General features: G+C 44.9%; 2 protein-coding genes across 3 annotated transcripts in view; one reads left to right on the forward strand and one right to left on the reverse strand.

Moving 5' to 3' along the window:
• RERE (arginine-glutamic acid dipeptide repeats) overlaps positions 1-20980 on the forward strand; it is a 280788-nt gene that overhangs the window by 220752 nt on the left and 39056 nt on the right. For both annotated transcript variants that reach the window (XM_081057650.1, XM_081057651.1), the window contains one exon: positions 5388-5468. In XM_081057650.1, coding sequence (XP_080913776.1) covers positions 5388-5468 — 81 coding nt within the window. The remainder of the gene's footprint in view (positions 1-5387; positions 5469-20980) is intronic.
• LOC308500937 (uncharacterized protein) lies at positions 721-5275 on the reverse strand (the record flags this gene model as incomplete). The annotated part of the gene is made up of 4 exons (XM_081056436.1): positions 721-2837; positions 3474-3666; positions 4151-4760; positions 5225-5275. 4 exons carry the CDS (start codon positions 5273-5275, stop codon positions 2825-2827), a joined length of 867 nt encoding a protein of 288 aa, XP_080912562.1. The 3' UTR covers positions 721-2824.

Below are 20980 nucleotides of genomic sequence, written 5' to 3' on the forward strand. Positions count from 1 at the left end.
CAAGGCAAACATACTACAATGTAGAAATGTATCAGATTAACATGTTGTACACCTTAAATTTACACAATGTTATATGTCAGAATACAGTTCACTGAATAAAAACTGGAGCACACCCACAAACTAAGTTTGTAAGACAAAGCAAAGCACAGTCTCCTCGCCATAAATAAATTTATATTTATATTTGGATCTCATCTGGCTGTGGGGATTCAGAAATAGAAAAGGACTTGTTTTGTGCCCCCAAGGAACACATGGTGAGGTTGACTGGAAACAGCGCCAGAGAAACAGGTGCCAACCCCCCCAAGACCCTCAGCTTGTACACCTGAGAGCAGCCGGCTGCGGGTCTGTGGAGCGTGAAAACGCAGGGCTGCTCACTTAGCCCTAGGAGCAGTAACCCAGCCCAAGGTACCTACCGCGTTTTAAGGGAACACAGTCTGTTTTCTCCTTCACCCTGGGCATTTTAGCCTCCTAGTATCTGGACACCGTCAAGGACAGCGGAGCTAAGGGACATAGAAGTAATTCATGAGGCCTTGAATTTCAGCACTGGGAATGCTGGATTTCAGCTCTACTACCAGGAGGCTGAAGAAACAGACCGTGTCTACGAACTGTCATTTAGAAGCTTACAGGACAGGCACACCTCATTTTCTTGTGCTTCACTTTGTTGCGTTTTTTACAAATCGAAGGCAAGACCCTCCAACAGCAAAAAGATTACAACTTGCTTATTACAATACTCGCTTTATTGCAGTGGCCTGGAACCAAATCCACAATATCTCTGAGGTATGCCTATACCAGTCCATTTTTGATAGTGTTAATTATTAAATTAAAGTCTTAAAAACTTCAAGGTCTTCATTTGAAGAGAGACAAATGAACAGAGAGAAAGGAGACTACAGCCTCAGAAACCTGTTCAACATATTGACCTATTCTAATCGTTGACTGCTTTGAGTGGGTTGACTTTTTTCGGTTTTAAAGGCTACTCCATTTCTGGTAAACCACAAGGTAAAGGCTGGTCTCTGAGACGCAGATGTTTTACCAGTTTTGAGGCCTTGTGGCTTTCCATAGGGAAGTAACAGTACAGGCCACATGAAGCTTTTACTTCCTTTTTTTAAAAAGTGGAGCCAATGGTGCTTTGCGCTTCATAGCATATAGTCAGTGAAATACATTGCCAGAAGTGGTCTGTGTTCACCATCAGATGTCCAATTCATATTTCTGGAAGCAGTTAGTTTGAAATGTCTATGAGACATTCAAGCGAGTGTTCCCGTGGGCTTGGGCCATAGATTTAGCCTTAGAAATGAGAATCTTGGATGATACTTAGAGCCAAGGGTGCAGTGGGAGATAGATTGGGAGGGAGTTTGGAGAACAGAAAGCCTAGAACAAAGCGTTGGGAAGACTCCAACATTTAGAAGTTGAATAGAGAGAGAATTAAGCCAGGTGATTCGAGGACAATCAGGAGCATTGGCTGTCATGGAGCCAAGAAAGTCAATTCTGTTGTCAGAGTTCAAAATGGACCCTTTGACTTTTCACAGGCTATTTCCACTGTGACCGCCTCAGCCCAGGCCCTTGGGAGCTCCAACTGCCTAATTCTATAGGGAGGCAAAGTGATGTAAGATACAAGTCCTGTCTTTTCAGAGAATATAGACTCTTATCAGACTCATATCAGAACATGAGACCTTACTTACACTCATAAACTCCAAATGAATGGGAGAGAATGGTCAGGGAAATCTCATTTTGGAGCGGGAGGGACATATCTCATTTTGTACTTGGGTTTGATGTAAACTGGAGGCATTTGGGGTAGGCGGTAGAGAGTAATAGAAGAGATACCCGAGTCTGGTGTCCACACAGTTGCAGCATGGGCCAGTGGCATTCCTGGGCATCTGGTTGGCAAGGCAGACACGACAGGGTCCTGGAGGGCCTGGAATTCAGGGCTGAGGAATGTAAACACCAGCCTGAATAGGTCAGAAAGCCATTTGTAGGTAGGGGCTGAGAGCAGGATGGTATGGGACTCATGATGAAATCTCTGGCTTTGAAAAATTCCTTGCAGAGGCTTGTAAATGGCTGGGTGGGGGAGGTGCTTCAGAGGCTAACCAGCAGGAAAGAGGGGTGAGGGGATGGCCTGGGACCAGCACTGGAATGGGCAAGGAAGAAGGGTACTGAAAGACTTTTCTTCGGAAGGATACTGAGGACTTGGTGATTTGATGTTGGGGCCGACAGATAATGGTACCAGGACCGAAAATCGTTAAGCTGGAGACTCCTGTCCATTTTACAGAATGTGGCTGTGCGGGGCATGGATTCTGGAGCCTGGGCTGGAATTCTGTCTTTGCTTCCGAGGGGTTGGGTGACCTTGGTCTGCTCACTGAGCCACCTGTGCCTCAGCTTCCTCGTCTGTAAAATGGAGATGATAATAGTACTTGTAGGTTTTGAGGATTTTGAATTCATACATGTGAGGCTCCTGGCATATAGTAGGTACTTAATAACTGTTAGTTGAATGGATGATGTCCAGAGGATTCTGTCGTAACAAGCAGAAGACACGGGATCTGGACTCATTTCCTCAGCTGCCTCCACATTACCCTGAGTTCCAGAGTCAGCCCTTCTTAGTTGCCACCTCCACCATGTTGGTCTCTCTCAGTGAACCTGTTGTGTGTCCTCGGCATCAGGCCCACGTTCAGATGGCATGGTCTGACTCACCTCAACTTCGCAGACTCTATTCTCCTGTGAGCCACTTCCCCTCTAGCTCTGTCTTTCATGGGGGGCCTTTCGACCCCCTCCAGCTCTGCCAGGTGCCGTCTGCTCAGCTCCCTTGCTGCACTCCAGTACTTCAGGCTTGGCTGAATTAAGGCTCGGTTCTGTAATGACGTCACACACATTTATCCTACCTGCTAAAAATGAACCACAGTTTTAATAAAAGTGCATGGCTACTTTGAAATTCCTCCCGGTGCTAGGTGCTCAGTAAATACGTAAAGAGTAGATGGTGAAGCATTCGTTATGATGGCTGAGGTTGGGCTTAGGCCCCCTTTCCTCTCACACCTGTGTTATCTCACCAGCCTCTTTAACTGGTCTCTGTTTTGCAGCCAGTCTGTTCCTAATCCATGCCTCGGCCACAGCCAAACGGCCATTGGAGCAGTCCCTTATCCAGTCTTTTCATGGACCGTTCTTGCCTAAACTTCTCTTGGGTCTACAGTTAGGACCACATCGGCCCAAAAGGCGCTCTGCAACCTGATCGTCTCCTGCCACTTCAGTCTTATCTGCTGGCACTCCTTTCTGCACACCCTGTCCCCTTTGCTGTTCCAGAATGTTCTGTTTGCCCTTCCTGGTAGACTCCTCTGCTGGAAGCCCTGCTGGAGCCCACCTCGGGCTCCTGCTCTTCCGTGTCACTTCCTCTAAGATACCAGCAGTGCAAGTTGCTTCCTCCTCTTAGCCCCACCTACCGCCCTTTGTTCCTCTGATGCTTTTCTAAAGGGCCCAGAGATTGATCTGTTTACCTGCCTGTCTTGGAGCTCCTTGAGGGCAGGGCAGCCTCGTTCCTCCATTTCACTGGTGGAGATGCCTTACACGTAGCCCCGGATGCGGGTAGATCATAAGGACGATACTTTTGTCGAGTAACAGAGGTCACTCTTCTTCGGACTAGAGGAGAGCTCGCTTCTTTTCCGCGCCCTGGCAGACATCTCCTTTGAACTATACAAATCATATTGAAAACTGACAGTGATGAGTCATATCTTAGAAAGGGATGAAAACTGAAATTGCGGGGCCTCTAGGAATGGAGTAGGAGGCTGCAGATCTGTGTTGCAGGCCAAGCCTGGCTCATCCCTGAATTTGCCCGGCTGGTCTCAAACGCGGGGAGTGGGAGGGACTCAGCTCCGGGTGGGCAGGTGATTTATTGGCTGGGAAGCTTCCGCGGTGATTTAGTTGTGAAACGGCGCCCTGTGAGGTGCAGGCTAATGCCTGGGCCGTGCGGGAGCGGCCGCCCACAATCTCGGGCCGGAAGGAACCGCGGGGGTCGTTGGGGCCAGCCCCCCATTTCGCAGCCGGGGGGTGGTGGATGCGCGGCCGTCGCGCTGCTGACTGCCCGCCGGGAGGGAGGGTGGACTGGAGACGGAGCGGCCTGGGAAGGGCCCCTAGTGCCCGCCCGGCCCCAGCCCCGCGGGCCCCCTCTGCTTACTCTCGCCGCGGTAGGAAGTTTCTGTGCTTTGCTGCCGGGATTGACTCCTGTTCGGAAGGAGGGAACCGACATACCAGCGCCGGGTCTCGTGAGGCTCCCGCGTGAGCCCGGCAGAGCCCCGGGTGGGGGCCGGAGTGCGGGGCCGGCGGGCAGCGCGGCGATCCAGGCCGTCTTTTGCAGCCGCCCGCGGCCGCGCCGGGCTCAGAGCCCCGCGCTCCAGCCTCCTCCCCCGGTGGCAGCGGTGGCCCCAGCCCCGCGCCTCCCGCATCCTGCGCCCGCGCGGCCCCGCCGCGGTCACACGCCGAGCACCCCGGCCGCCTCCACCCTGCGCTTTGTGGAGCCGGAGCCCGTCTGGAGCCCAGTGACAGGCGCGGCCTCTCGTCGCCCCAACCCTGAACCCTGAGTGCGCTCGGCGCTGGTCCGGCGTACCTGTGGCTGCCGGGCCGCCCGCGCCGCCCCGGCCGGGAGGTGCCTCGGGGGTCGCCCGCGCGGGACTAGCCTTCGAGCGCCGAGCCCCGAGGTAGGGGGGCCGGGGGAGCGGGAGCTGCCCCCACTGGGGCGGGAAGGGACTGCCCGGGAGGAATGGGACAAAGTGAAAGTCTCCAGATTGCTAAGGAAATGGGGAGGGGGGCAGTGAGGGGGGCGTCGGGAAGAAGGAAGGGGTGCTGATGGTTCTTTATTTGGTGCCTCGGAGTGGCTTTTAGTGGCAGAGATGGCGGGGCAGGCCCCTGGGGTGCGGGCCCCCAGTGGGCTTCCGCAATGTCGCTGCCTTCCCGGCGAATTCCTCAGACGAACGAAAGGGCCTTTTAACCCTCTATGGTGCCCTTCTGGAGGAAAGTCTCCGGCGTTGGTTCTGTCCCTCCCTTCTGCTGGAAGCCTCGTTCTCAGGTGGAAAGCAGTTGTGCTGTTTTACTGAAACGCGCGCGGAGCAGCGTATTTGTTTATACCTTCGCGGACCAGTGCGCAGACTGGTGGCACAGATTGCTTCTCAGCCTCAGACACAGGAAGGCCCTTCCCTAAACCTGTGTGGGGTGTGGGATTGGGGTTCTGATGAAGGCTGTCTGGGGGGCCGACCTGGCCCTGGGGCCCAGATCTGCTGCTGAAATACCCCAGCCCAGTAACCATTCCCTGCTTAAGACTTTTTTGTGGTTCTGCTGATTGCAGATATCTTTGCTTTGCTGACATCCTGTTTTGTTTTCGTTTTTTACATCCCATTTGTTGTTTCTTTTTATCCCAGAAACGCTTCGTTAAGGGGCTCCGGCAGTACGGCAAGAACTTCTTCAGAATTAGAAAGGAGCTACTTCCCAATAAGGAAACAGTGAGTACAATCAGACTTTATGTAACTTGAGTTTTTTCCTCTTTGCTCCTGCTGCTTCTCCGCACTTGATCTTATGAAATGGTTTCCTTTAACCCTGTCCTGTGCTCAGACTCGCCCAGGCCTCTAGGAGCCTGTTCATTTCACTTCCTTCACTTTTCATTTGAGCTCATGATTCTAGATAGTAAAGTGACAGATTATGTTTACCCACCCCCCAAGAAAGTGAACTTCTGTTGTAAGAACAAAAAGGTCTTTGGCAACAGAAGAGAAGTTGGGGGGAGAGTGTGGGTTGTCGGGGAGTTAACATCTAATTTTAAATACAGTGGCTGAAATAGGAAATGTCATTTATCACTAGTTCGGATTTGGTTGATATAGCTTGTAACTCATATACTTTGAATTCTGTTGGGACTTTTTCTATATTTAATGTCGCTGTGTTTTGAAGAGTAGTTTTAACTCTTTAATTTTCCAGCCTTAAAAGATTGTGCTTTTCATTTGGTGGGTACACAAGGATTCTTATAGATTGCTTACCTGAGATTTTTAAAAATCCCTTTGATATTTCACAAAGTTGAGCGTTAAATCTGTTGAGTACTCTTACTAAACTTGGGATAGGAGGGTTTGCTGAGGAAACTTCAGAGTGAAATTATATGAAGAGAATACTAGCAAGTGATTCAGTTTCGTGCATCAGTTATGTCCTACAGGTGCTATTGGAGGAGGGTGGGAGAGTCCTCCTCTGGCCACTTCCCAGGGTCCATGGCTGAAGCAGCGTCCACTGACCAGACCAGCCAGCGGTGCTCTTCAGGACCGGGGTGGGGGAGAACATTTAGCCATTTTCTCTAGGAGTGAAAGGGGGGCATAGGAAGGGGAAAGTGGATGAAGAATATTCATTATAAAAGTGGGTGGGTTGTTCTGTTGTGTTTTTTTCTATTTGGGTATTTATTGACTTCCTGTTATTCGGTTTTGATTCTTTTTTTCTGGTTTGTATGTTGATGAACTGTTAAAGCAAATATGGGCACTTTTTCTGTATAGTACCTTCATAGTGATAACTCATAATAAGGAAGACAGGTTCTGCGATTTCAAGTATAGCCTCCTATAAAGCGGTGGTTTGCATCAATCAATCGTAATTAGATTATACTTTTCATATTTATTATACATCTGAATATGCTGTGAGATGGGTCATTTTGAGAATGTTAAAAAAGTGAAAATTTTTACGGACATTGAAATAAAATATGTAATCAGTCGATAAAGCCAACTGGTTTTTTGCTCTTTCCAGAACAGATAGGAAAGGGATATTTACGTAATGTAGAACAGCGGAAGACATACTTTTAAATTTTCTGAGGATTTCAGTTACTTGAAATTTGATACATACTTTTAAAAACCAAAATGCCTTTACCCAAGTGTAGGAATTTTGATTTGGCGAAATTTGAGTGAAAATGAGAGAAATCAATGATTAGATATGACCTGATGTGATGGACCAGATGACCTCTCATCTCAAGTTTTGGCTATCCCTGTGCTCTGCTAAAAGTTGCAAACTGAAGAATTTGGTATATTACTCAACAGTTATTTTATCTTTCTGTTTTAAAAGCTAAATTTATAATAGCAAAATTAAGCTTTAAAATCTAGTGGCTGATATTTGGAAATGCCAGTTTTATCTAGAGTTTTATCTCCCTAGTGGAAACGGATCTGAGTAACCTTTAACCTAGGTAAGGGTCTTTGAATCTGTTTTTCTTCTTGTTCTTGGTTATCCCTTATTTTCACTGATGATGTCAAACCCAGTAAGTAGCCTTTTCTCTCCCGCAGTGAAGTTCGCAGTATAGCAACCAACCTTTTGAGCTGATTCTCTGCTCTATTCCAGACATCTCTTTCCTGAGACCCTTCCTCATCACTTCTCTGCCATCTCAGTTTCCCAGTCACCTGGCTCCTTTCCTCATTTTTCCTCTGGTACCCAGCAGTTTTCCTGTTTCCAACCTCTTCATCAGGGCAGGACCATCAGAGCTAATGGGAGAGTTGTTTGCAACACTGGGAGATTGATCATGGCCGACATGGCTACCTATTCTTAGTGTCCTGGTGTCTTTTGCGTAGACTCAGAGGAGTTTGGTAGTAGGGTAAATCCGGAAGTCTTCTAATCAGCGGGGAGAGTTACTTCTGTTATATTTTCCTTAGTTATCAACAAAGGCAAGCTAATCATTCACAACTCATAGGGAAGGGAGGGCAAAGGTTATTTTTCACTTTTGCTGCAGAAGATGGGGAAATATACAGGCACCAGCGTTCTTGGTTGAACACTTCTTTGGTGGAAGTCTTCATATGCTCATGCCTCTTTTTATAGCAAATCCGACATTCCGCATTCTCTTCTATTTACCAGAATTATTAACTCATTTCTTTGCTATTCTCAACTGACTTGAAACTTCAGAAGGGTGTAAGCATCCAAAAGACACGCCTGATTGGGCATGGACGGAGGGTCAGCAGACCTGTGTTCTATTCTTGGCCCTCCCCCTAACACTGGTACTTGATGATCTCTGAACTGTGCAGTCTGCTTTGAGCTGTTCGTTGGGGAGTTTAGGTCAGACCCTGACCAGGACTGGGAAATTATCTTCTCCAAAACGGCATTCCTTTGCATGAGAATTTATAGGTGCTACATACAATCTTTGTAAGATGTTTGCACATCTTTGGCCATCGCTGTGCCTGGAGCAAAATGACGCTTCCTTCCTGTCTCCTCTGCCACTTACCTGCTATGGGGCCTTGGGCAGATTGTTCAACCACCCTGTCCTTTCATGTCTGTTTCTGTAAAATGGGGTGATCCTCTTACCCCTTAAAATAGTTTTGAGAGTTTAAATGAGATAATGTCTATAAAGAGTACATAGAAACACTTAAAAATGATTGTTCTTCCCATCTACCCCAAATGCTATATAGAGTAGCTAAATGCTATGAAAGTACAGAATTATTTTCCACTTGTGAACAAATTGAACCTCTATGAAAAGAAATCACCTCTTTTAGTAATCTGTCTTGCCAAAAATACCTTTAATTAAAAAACTGGGTATAAAACGGTGCCTAGTTTAAGGGGGGTGTATTTTCTTGGTCTTGAAGCTTTGTTGAGGAGACTTCCATTCTTATCAGTTCATTCAGTACAGTTATGCAGACAACGGTTCCTGGTGGGCATGGACATAAACAGCTTTCCTAGCTCTCTTGGTTTCTGGTATTTGTTAAACAGGAGCTAAATCTGGCTTTTCTCTGAACGCTGCTGCCCACTGAAGTGGGAATAGTGGCTGTGATTGTGGAAAACCAACTGTTTATAGAGGTTTAGTTGAGTGGGTATTACATGTTAACCTTATGGTACCCAAGAGAATACCTGCAAGTCAAATATTTTAGTATCGTGTTTGTGCAGCTATTCTGTAGTTTATTTACTGTCTTTCTCTATAACCATTTGCCTCTGTCAATGTGCTTATAAGATGTATAACTAGTAATAAATTACAGTAAGGAATCTTTGCTGGGCATCTCAGATTCCCCTTGGCTATGTACTTCTCTCTCCAGACAGTGTTTGGCCTAAACCACGTCAGACTCTTGGATGTGAGTACATTCGTGTAAATCAAAGTGAGTGTCCCATAGCTGAGATTCTGAGAAGATGACCGGGACCAGGCCTCCTGGGTTCTGCTTTAAGCACTTCCGGGTACTCTTTGGGCTGATGAGTTACATGACCTTTGATGCTAAGGCAATGCCTGAAAACACAGGAGACCAAAGAGAGTTGAATCTTAATTAGCAGGAGGGGAACCCATGTTATGAATAATATGAAATCATGGGCATTCCAGAAATAGTTTATTATTTGATTTTTACACACATTGCAGTTTTCTTCAAAATCATGAGATGATTGCTCAGGTGACAGTGACATATATCTTCTTTCGTGCTGAGATCATGTTTATGTTGTTTGAGCCAAAGACGTTCTGTATCTGACACCTGAATGATTGTCCCTTGAATCCTGGCTGGCCTTTGTGTATGACCCTGTCTGCTGTAGCTCAGACAAATTTAGCCACATTGGCTCATAGACAGGGAGCACTTACTTACTCAGTGACGTGTCTCAGATGCAAATAGCGTTAGTGAGAAGACAATTTGATCTGTTCCAACTTGGTAGAGAGAAGAGGTGCCCCCAAAGTTGTGATTAGCCTCTGGAGGGAGAAGGTGAAAAGGCGTGTGTGCACTCTTAGCTATCTTTCTCATCTCTGTGCTTTTATTTTTGAGCACCTTGTCCAATAGAAATTAAGTTCATGTTATTTGTAAATCCAGTTTCTGGTCCATTAGTATTTGCTATACTAAAAATTCCTTTTCACCCACTGAGCACTGATATGAGTGGGGTGAGAAAGAAGCAAGGTGCCATCTGTGCCCCACAGGGAGCCAGCATTACAGCAGGGAAGGGGGACCATTTGCGTGGCTGCCATGTTTGGCAGGATGTGCGCAACACCCTGGTTCAGGCCCCTCAGAGTGAGCACGGGCTGAGGGCTTCTTGAAGGCTCTTTGGAGGGTGTGGTGTTTGAACTGAACTTTGAAGGAAGGATATGGTTTTTGACAGGCGGTGGTTGGGAGGGAGGAGGAAAAGTGACCTTCCAACTGTAGGAAATACCATGAGCAGAGGCATGGAGGCAGGAAATAGCAGACCGTGCCCAGTGTGGCCAGAGAAAAGGCCGCCCGGCTGATGGAGGAGGACTTAGGCCAAAATGATGGCTTGGAGGTAGACTTTGGGGGACCTTGCATACTCTCCAAAGAGTGTGTTTGGGGACCCTGACAGCCCAAGAGAAGTGAGAGCTTGTGTGCTGACTCCACAGGGCACACCAACACGATGGAGACCAGAGAGGAGGTTCTCAGGGAGTTAAAAGGACTTATGAACATGGAAGTCTGCCTTTTGTCTTATTTTTTTTCTATTGAAAATATGTTACCTTTTTTTAATGGGGTGTTTTTGATGTTTAGGGATTTTTTTTTTAACTTTGGGTGATAGGATGAAAAGTACTAGAGATTTAAATTTTTCATTTGAGAAATAACATGAAAATCAGCCACCCCTCTCAGCCACATTTTTGGGAGTGACTTCTATTAAATATGTACATAGCTACTGAATATTAATTGTCCGTTTCTTCAGGCAAAATATCTTTCGCATAGAGCATATGCCCCCCCCCCCCAGCAAAGATTAAGTACTGTTGAAGAAGGACTTTAGGACTGCGGAATCAAGATTCTGTTACTATTACGAGGTTCAAAAGGACTCTAACGTTCAATTTGAGCGTTCAGCATGAAGTTTTATTTAACTTCGGATTACAACCTTAGAGAAACAGTTTTCTAGCTTCATTAGTGCTCGGTCTCCTGTTACATACCAAAGCGTGGACTTCTGAGTGGGCTGACACCACAGGGGACACAAATGTGTCCTGGCCACGTAACAGTGCTTTAGAAGGTCCCTGGGTTTAAAGGAGAGGCCTCTACTGCACATGCCACGTGTGTCCTCCCAGCTCTCAGTGTGGTCCTCAGGCTGCAGCATCACGTCACCTGGAGCTTGGTAAAAAACTTGGGAGCGGCCGACTGGCTCTGTTGGTTAGAGCTGGTTAGAGTGAGGTGCCGAAAACACCAAGGTTGCCGGTTCAGTCCCCACATGGGCCACTGGGAGCTGCGCCGTCCTCAAATCAATCAATCAATCAATCAGTCAGTCAATCAATAAAATGGGAATAAAAAATATAAATAAATAAAACTGCAGACTCCTGGGCTCCCTCTGTTCCTGTGGAGCCAGAATCTGCATTTTAATCAGCTCCCCAGGTGATTGGAATGCACAGTAAAGTTGAGGAAGCACTGCTGTTTTCCATAATGCAGACTGGCGGAATCCTGAGCCTCTATGTCACATGCAGTCTTAAAATACAGTGTTTTTATTCCGTAGAAGTTGTAAATTGTTTCACTATTAGGACTTGATTTTGATTTTTAAGTTAGTACAAAGTATTTTAGACATATAAAGTCTTATTTTCATTATCAGTAATAGAATTTCTTAATACAGCTTCCCTCTTCCCATCTCCCATTTTTTTCCTAGAAACACAATTGGAACTCCTGTCATATTTCATATAAAAACTGTTGTCCTTCTCTTTACCTTGTGACATGCAGTCACAGTATGTGAGTCAGGCTAGGCTAGACCCTGTTTGTTTCTGATAGAAACCTTTTTATTTGAAAGGATGGCCTCTTACTAATATGAGGTTTACGTATTTAATATTACAGTGTTTTCAGGTGTTACTTTCTTTGACTGGCACACCTTATATATGAATAAGAAACATATTAATAAATACTTTGAGAGGTTGGCAAGATTGGGTAAAATGATAGACATTTAAGTGCCATACCTTTTCTCTTAATAACTTGTCTTGGAGTAGATGCAGATAGAGTTGGAATTTCCCAAGCAAGGCAGAAGTGATTAGATAGAAACAGGCACTGCGTTTTGGCAGCAAGTACTGTGGTCCTATAGTTATTCCAGTGCAAGGGGTTTGTTCCCATTAAACTGAAGCAGAGGCTTGAATCTATTCATTCTGATAGTCTAACTATGTGGATATTTGACTGGGCAGTGGTCCAGTTCTGACTGGGGTAATTAAGAGAGATTGGCTGGTTCCCTTGTGTAAGTAAAGCAGTTGAGAAATTTACATGTAAGAAACCTTTGGTGCTGATGTTGGGGGGAAGAAGAGGTCTGAACAAATGAGGTGACTTTTTAAAGCAAGGACCTTGTGTGTTTGCTGCTCTCAGTGTAAATGTCTCGGGCCTGTCTCTGGCTTTATCCTGCGTAGTAGAAGAACTGGTGGGGGTGGCATGAGAGTGCTTGGTTGTGTGCTGTGGGTTGCAAAAACCACGCTTACGTGAAAACTGCTTCGGGCTGCTGAAGTGTTCTATTGGACACAGCGTGGTTTATCAGGGTCAGCTACTGATTTGCTGTTGGTATTTGCTAACCCATGTTTCTTGTGATCTGGCTGGATCTTGGTTACCTGGTGACTTTTAGATGGAGACGTTTATGACTTTTAAGACAAAATAAACTCACACATTTTATTAACTAGTAAAACAAATGGATGGTTTGAAATCGTCTTTAAAAAGACATCTAAGTATTGATTATTGTGATTATATTCAATGAGTTTATCTGTTCGGAGCTCATACTTTATATTGTAAATAAATATTTTTTTAGCCTTAATAAAATCTGTGAACTTAAACTAACTTTGAACATCCAGTTTGCTTGATGTTTTAAAACATATATCTAGTCCGCTCAAAGCTGACGTTAAAAATAAGTTTCAAAATGAATCTGAAATCATAATTCTTACATAATTGTTTCATTTTAATCTTATTTGAAGTTATGCCCTTGAGTGATACTTAGAAAATAGAGTAAAAATTAATTGTATTGTTCTGAAAAGAAAAGAGAAACATTCACCTCAGTCTTAATTCACAGCTGCTTACTCGTGGTGACAAGACGCCCCCACCCATAAACATTTTTTTTCTCTTGTATGTAATTTGAAAACTATTATTTGTATTATGAAAACAGGAAAAGCAAGCAAGAGAAACCTGTCTTGGGACAGAATTGCATTGAGCTAAGTTTCTTTTTTGAGGTGTTTAATTTTGAAATTGTTTCAGTATTAATGGCTTTCATTCTATTTTCCACTTTGGAAATATGGTTCTTTGGTCCAGTGTCTTCAATCCTCTTCTGAATCCTCTAGGTTGTGGCATCACTGTTCCCAGGACTTGGCCTGACTTGGCCTTCGAGGCGTCTAAACCATCATCACAGTTAGCAAAATTGGGAGTGTTTTGAGAACTGTTTTGGGGAACTCTCTGTAGCCAAGGCTTCTGTTCTCTGAGAGGTGCCTGAGCTGCCTCAAAGGGTGCACCCTCCTGGAGATCACAGGCTAATGAAGAAGTGGGCGGGGCCTAGTTTTCCGGGAGGTGCCTGAGTCAGTCCGGGACACTGCAGAGCTCAGTTGAGAGGAAGCCCCACGAGCCCTTTCCTCTAAGGACCGGGACATTATACCAAGTGCCCGGCTCCTCTCAGCAGAATTGTGTTTCATTCTGCCCTTTAAAAAATAATGTTTATTTTATTTTAGTCTTGGACTTTTACCCCCATGAATTTTTACTTTGCACACATACATGCATGTATGTATTTATATAGAACGTAAGGACTTCTGGGAAGGAACCTCATTTTAACAACTCTTTATGTCACCTTTAGTGCCCTATAACAGGCCCTTAATATTTGTTAAAAATGAAAGTGTGTGTGTGTGTGTGGATAGAAATACATTGTAATCATAGATATATATGGTCCTAAAAGATTAAAATTCCTCAGTGTTTAAGGAAAAGTTTTTCTCTTTTGTTCGTTGTTTTCATGATCTGCTTTGATGCTGTTTTAAAGACCAATTGAAACTTGGCCATCCCAGGCCTTAGACTGTTTGTTCAGTGAACAGAAAATTCTTGTTAACTCTAGTGTCCCAAGATGTTATAGTAAGACTAGGCCTTGGGGTTCACTGTGCCCCATTGGACTTTCCTGTTCTGTTTATCATGGGCAGTAAGTCACCTCTACTGTTTGCACAGCAGTTCTGTTTTCTAGATTATTTATAAGATTGAAACCCTTTGTTTATTTTTCTCACCAGGTTTATTGAGTGAGTCAAGAATAAAATATTGTCTTAAGCACTAGAGTAAGCCATTAGCCAATTGCAGCTTGGCTTTAAAACAGTCGTGTGTGTGTGTGTGTGTGTGTGTGTGTGTGTGTACGTGTACATGTACGTACGTACACGTGTACCAGAGGTGAGAGCCAAGTGAGGTGGAAGAGGTTCCATGTTGCCAGATTCTGCAGCTTTGCAAGGTTCCTGTGACTGTTTATGGATTTTTTTCCCTTTTAGTCAGTCAGTGAGTCACCATCATATGCCATTTTATTATCTTGAAAACAGTCTGGAATTTTTATCCTGTGTTCTTTGCTGTATGAGTGAAACACCACTGAGAATGTTCTGAACAATATTAAGTTAAAGTTTTTTTTCCCTGTGGTGCTTTGCTTATGTATTTTGAGCTGCAGCTATTATCTCTTTGTTCCCATGTGCAGGAGTTGGATTTTTCTTGAGTTTGGCAAGAAGCTGTGACTTTTGTGTGCTTCTGTTAGAGCGCTGGAGCAGCACAGGTCCAGCACCTCTGGGATTTGGTGATTATTGATTCAGGCAGACTCCTCCCAAGATCAGAACTTGCTTCTCCTTCCCACAAATGCTCTGTTTTGGAAATGTGCTAATGAGGTACACCGAATCAGGTCAGAGGTTTGTGGCCTTAAGTTGTCAAGGGAGGTGTTTAAGTTTTGGAGGAAAAGTTTGGAATTTGTGGAACAATTACATTCTAAAGGAAACAGGCCCAGTAACTCTGTGTATAACTCTGGCCTGCTTTAGCAGAGTTAATTGGCAGCGGGTGAACTGGACCAACTCTGTAGATGTTCTGGAAAGTGTGGGATTAAAAAAACTTTAAAAATAAATTTCAAAGTTTACTCTGTTCTGTGGACTGAATTTACTTATCAAAACTTGAAGCCCTTATTTCTTTTGACCATGTTAAGTCTATCCGGTGGTCTGGATGCTTCTCTGTACTTATTATGTCTCCCAGCTGAAGAGGCCGAACAGTACAGTTACAGGATAGACTGTTTCTTCTATAGTCATTATGTATTTGTATTAAAATGTGCACGTTTACAATTAGGTGTATGTATCCATTTGTCCTAGCTATTTGTCTTAGACTCCTACTAATCACACTATTTTCTTTTGTACTATGTTCTGCTCTACTAATTTCCCAAATGCTAAGTAAGTGCCTTACCAGGCAAGTCTATAAATACTTATATGTGTTATCAATTTTTCTAGAAATCAGTGACTGAGGGTGTCAGTGTGAATGTAAAAACTTTATGGTTTACTCCTAATACGAGTCATTCAGCAAGCACTTAGGGAGTTCGTTGAGCATGATGAGAAGAGGTTCTGCTCCCTGGGGATCTCACCCACAGGTTACCCCAGGGTGACTTGGCATGAACCCAAGAGCTGACCTGCATGGCGTGGACATTCAGTGGTAATGGAGTCGGAGGGGCTCGGAGTCCTGGAAGGTGTGCAGTTAGGGCTGGAAGCTGTTTGAAGGATGGGTGTTTTAAAATGTTAAAGCTTGCTTGAAATACCTTGCCAAAGAAAGTCCTTGAGGTATCCTTGTTGTCTCCTGAGGAATTTCCCAATCCTTGAATCCCTCTCCAGCATTCCTACAGACTGGCTGCCCTGCTATTCCCAAGAACCTGCCAGCATTGAACCCATTAAATGCGACTGGTGGTTTTGGACGGTTCCATTGTTTGAAATGTCTTCCTTTTATTAAGCTGGAGTCTGAGTCACTTCACCTCCCATACATTGGTCATGCCCCTTGACGACACAGAAAATTACTGCCATGACCGTCCCTTGCAGAGGCTCTTCACATGGGACAGGGTACCTGGGCTTCTGGCTCCAGGCTGTCCACGCGTGCTTCTGCATCCCACACCACCCACCCATTCTAGATGAGCTCCTGAGGACCTTCATCGTCTGACTCTCAGCAATGTCGAGCAGCCAGGCTGTGCCTGTCCCTTGCCCTGACCCTCTCCTCCACCCAGCAGGCAGGCATGTCTGTTAATTCAGTGCATGCTTCCTAGTATAACACAAAGTCATGTTATGTTTTCATTCTGCTGAGCTTAACACATCTTAAAGTTCACATTTTTAACCTACTTCTCATTTCCTACAGTGAGAAAGTGTTACTATTAGGATTTAGTAAAAGACGTTACCTGATACAGCAGAGCAGACTCAGACACCCATCAGTTAGGCCATTGTAACCCCTGGGGTGGGCCAGTGCCGAACCCACAGCATGACGGTGCCTGCACAGTGGGCTCCTTACTCGTGGGCTAGACCGGGAGCTTCAGTCAGTGCCCCAGACCCTCCCCAAGGACCTTGTCTGATAATCTGGGCATTAAATCAGTCCCTCGGCCATTCCTACATGTTAGACTATGGGTGCAGATTAAGATAGCAGACATATGCCTTCATCTCTGCTGCTTTTGTTTCAACCAGCTGTTGAAAGCAAGCTTGAAGACAGGGTTCCCTTACCCCCCAAACAAAACGTCTGGGAACGGGCTGTTCAGGGACTAAACAAGGAACCCTGGATTTTAAGGTATGAAAGTACTGCTCTGGGGTTTGCTGTCAGTTTTCCAAATTGGGTTTTCGGCCTTTCACAGAGCTTTTCCCTCCTTAGATCCCTCCCGCCTCTTTCCAGATTGCTGCGGAGAGTACCCAACACTGCCTCGGTGTCGGTATATCCTGACCCAAGCGTCGCAGTTCCGCATACCTCCCTGCAGCCTCCCCTACAGTCTCATCCCAACGAGTAGATAGTCTAGCATTTCATTCTGGATTTTCAGCATTTACATCGGATGTTTACTATTACTGGATAACACAAGAGCAAGGTCCAAATGTCCTTAACTCCGATTCTCTGCCATTTTCTGGGATAAACACAAATCCTCAGCTATCTGTGGACCGCTTCCTGTTCTCAGATGCTGTACTCCCTCTGCTGGTTTTGAGACAGCTGCTGCTTCCTTAAGAAACGTGCAGCTCTGTGCTGAAGATGACACAGCCCGTTTCCCCTGGTCTTCAACTGCGTTTGTTGCACAAGGCAAACAAGAGAACTCGTTCTGGCTGTGGGAAAATTATTTCAGTTCTTAAGGAAGGATGACAAGGAGTAAATGTGCTAGAAATTCCTTCCTAACAATACCATCCCCTCCCTCACATCCTGCCCTTAAAAATGTGACAAGACATTTTAACTTGTTTGGGTGCCCCAAACTGAACATTTCTCTTTGGCTTTTTTGTTCACTTGGCTGGTTTTCTTTCACCGCCACCCTGGCTGCCCCTAGCCCAGCCTCCACCTCCCCCAGGCGCTCATGGCAGGAGTCAGTTTTTATGGCACACATAACCTTTAAACCAAAAAGAAAGTGCATTGCTTGGAACAAAATGAATCTCTTTTCTGCTTTTATTTTGAAAAGTCCTCCCTGTTGTTGAATGTGGAGGATATTCGTGCTGAAAGGCTGTTCCAAGTAGGCATTTGTGCATCCCAGAGGAACTTTTGATTTATTTCCCTAACTCTGCCCTCCTTTCTCTGTAGTTCAGAAACCTTTAATGATCTGTGAAGCTCTGAGACTTCAGTGCAAAGCAGTAGTCGCTGTTCGAACCCCTCCTACTAAATAAAAGGCCTGCCCGTTTCCACACGCTGGGGGTTGACTCCCTGAAAGGCTGACCGCTCACAAGTTTTGGTTGTACAGCAGGGCATCCTGCGTTGGGGCCTCGGTAATGCCCTTGTGCGATATTTTTTTTTCCTTCTCTTTGAAAAGTTGTGATGAAAATTCCGGGCTCCTGGCCAGCCTGTGGGATGTGATACAGTAGAAATGTTTCTGCTGCCCTTTGTTACTGCTGGGCTTTGATTAGCTTGATTTCCCGTAAGCTTAATTTTGCTTCTCCCCTCCCCCCCTTCGCTTTATGGCTAAGGAGGTTAAGTTAGCCAGGGCTGAGTGTTACACAAGCCGCCGCAACCGTAGTAAGTCACTGTGCAGGCTTTTGTGGCAGAAAGAGACGAGGCGAAACAACCTTTTCCCTGCGTGTTTGCATTTCTTCCTCCCAAGGCTGCCTTTTATTTTTAACGCCTGTTCTCATCGAAGAACGTAACAGGCTATGCAAGCTGTGTTGGTTTGCCCCATTTCTCCTGCTGAAGGTATTCCAGGAAACCATTGTGCGACTGGTCTTGAGATTTGGTTGAGTTCACAGTCGTGGCAGACCTCTCTCCTCAGGGTTTCTGCCAGGTGGAGGGAGGAGGCCTCCAGAGCAGCAGTCAATACACGGGGACACTGCTTTGATCCTCCTTGTGGTTCTGCAGTTCAAAAGGCAGAAGTGGTTGCAGCTTAAAAACGCTCTGTAATACTGCTTTGACTTTATAGTCATCGCTCTTTTCAGCCTCGCAAATGAGAACACTTCACAGACATTATTCCATCAGTTCTCCTGATAAGCCTGTGTTGCTGCACAAGCACAGGGAAGGAAACTGAGGCACAGTGGCACTAAAGGGGCGCTCACAGGCACCGCCCAGGTCAGGAATGGGTGTGAGCCAAGAACAGAGCCTCTGTGGTGTGAGTGCTGAGGTGTGGGCCACGTTTGCCTTTCATAGGAGAGAAGGGAGCTTTTATTGTCATAGCAATTCTTGATTGGCCGTGAGAGTCCTTGGCCACCTGACAGAGATGCCGTGTAAGTACAGGTAATCTCTGTGTCCTAGAGCGCACTCACCGCTAAGCTAGCAGAGGGCCCTGTGGCTGAAGCTTTTCTTTGATCACTGTCCCAGAATCTGCCCCAGTCTCTTTCTCTTGGGAAAAATATGAGCCTGCTTCCTTCTGGGTTAGGTCCTGAGACTCTGTCACCATTCTGTCACTTAAGAAGATGGAATTCTGTAACGGCTAGCATAGCTTCATCTTTTTCAGGTTGTGTGCTGCAAATGTGCAATTTACCAGCCAGAGTATGGCTACTGAAAGAGCCTGTGCTGAGCTGGATTTCCTAGTGCTTAGTCTGAGCCACACGGAACTGCAGACAGCACTTTCTGGACCTCTCCCCTCAGTGTTCGTGAACTTGCCATCGACATAACAACTCTAGCCAGTTGTGTTCGTGCCTCATTTTGATGACGTTGATTTTTGAGGCTTAGGTTTTTGTTTTTGTTTTAATGTGGAGATAATGGTGGGTTCTGTAGAACATTGTGGCATGGTTCTTTTCACTCCTTCTCCCACAAACTCATGTGAACTCTAATTCTTGCCCAAAATGAAAATTTGGTCTAAAATTATATATGTAAGCAATATCTCTTAGATTTTTAAAGAATTTATTTGGATTAGATGGACAGGAATCTCAAAGTGTTCTCATTATTCCAATTGTTCTCTCTCTCTCTCTCCTACAAACATAAAGACACACACAAACATATCTAACGTGTGTAATACTGTAATTTTTAAAAGTTTGGGTTATTCCATGCACAATTACCTTTTAAAATCTTCTAGTTTGAACTAATTTCAAACTTAAAGAAAAGTTGCGAGAATAATATAAAGAATTCCCATAGAGCAGCCTTTACTCTGTGAGTTGGGAGACACTGTCCCAGCTGTCTTTGAAAATAGTTTGCCACATAATATAATGCACCTAGCAGTGTGACTATCAATAGTTGCGTAAAAAGTATTCAGTAAAATGTAATGTTCTTTTATAGCATTAGGAATAGTAGGAAATCTTACTCTGAAAAGGAGTACCTACCAAAAACCTGTTAAGCTTCATACAAGTATTTGAAGGTAAAACTTTTGGAAGTATTTAATTTAAAATAAAGAGCAAAATAAGGATGGCCAGTGTCATCACTAATACCAGACTATATACTCACTTTTTTATATAATGTAATCAGACAAAACATGCATGCAGAAGACACCAGGAGTGAGAGGAGACAGCATTATGATTTGCGTTTGGTATGTTTAACTACATAAAAACATCTAGAGTCTTAATTAGTAGCACAAATGAAAATCGAGCAAAGTTGCTATCGGTGAAAGATAGAAATGCATTGTTCATGTGGACCTGTAATAAAGTAGAGAATGTAATCCCGTAAAAGTACTGTTCCCAGTGACAACAGAAACTGTAAGATTCGTAACACTAAGATTCGTAGCAATAAGAATTACGTTTTGTTTAAGGCCTTTATAAAAAAAGACTTGTTAAAACGCACACAGAAAAAGACCTTGACAAATGGCAAGATGACATGGCAATACTGAGTCTGAAATCAGAAAGGACATGTGACGGCAGGTTGTAATGGCTGCAGATCTGAGTGTTGGGTGTCTGAAGTCAGGGGAGAAGGGAACAGACCAGAAGACCCAGGCCCTGGTTGCCTGTGGGGGAGGCAGGCGATAAATGTCAAAGGAACAGGAATCCGCAGAACCTAGAGAATTGAGGAGAGAGCAGGAAAAGAACAGCAAAGTGGGTTAGCTGCCGCATTGGTTCCAAAGTTTCAGATACCTGGAGTTTTTTTACATTTTTACTTTCACGTATGATTTTGCTTAGTTTGGCGAATGTGACAAGAAAGGTTTTGTTCTGTGGGAAAACAGCATAGTTGCTAAACACACAGAGCTGGGTTGGGTTCAAAGCCCAGCTCTGCCACTCTTTCCTTGGGGGCTTTTGATAAGTCTCTCAGATATTGTGAAATTTAGGTTACTCACTAGTAAAATGGGCACCATTAGAACCTCCTTCAGGGAGTTGGGAATTAACTCTTCCATCGGGAAAGTTGAGTAAGACAGCAGTGATTACAGGTGACAGAAATTGAGCGCTCATGCGCAAGCGCAGGTTTAAGCACTTAAACTCGTTTAATCTTCATAGCTCCAGGAGGTAGAAGTACTCCCGATAAGGACTCTCTTCCTATTACTTGTGAGGAAACAGAGACAGAAAGGTTACATTTGTTTGCCCAGAAGTACACATAGTTCACGCGGAATCAGAAGTTGA

The sequence above is a fragment of the Rhinolophus hipposideros genome (assembly GCF_964194185.1).
Source record: "Rhinolophus hipposideros genome assembly, chromosome: 8".
Classification (NCBI taxonomy): domain Eukaryota; kingdom Metazoa; phylum Chordata; class Mammalia; order Chiroptera; family Rhinolophidae; genus Rhinolophus; species Rhinolophus hipposideros.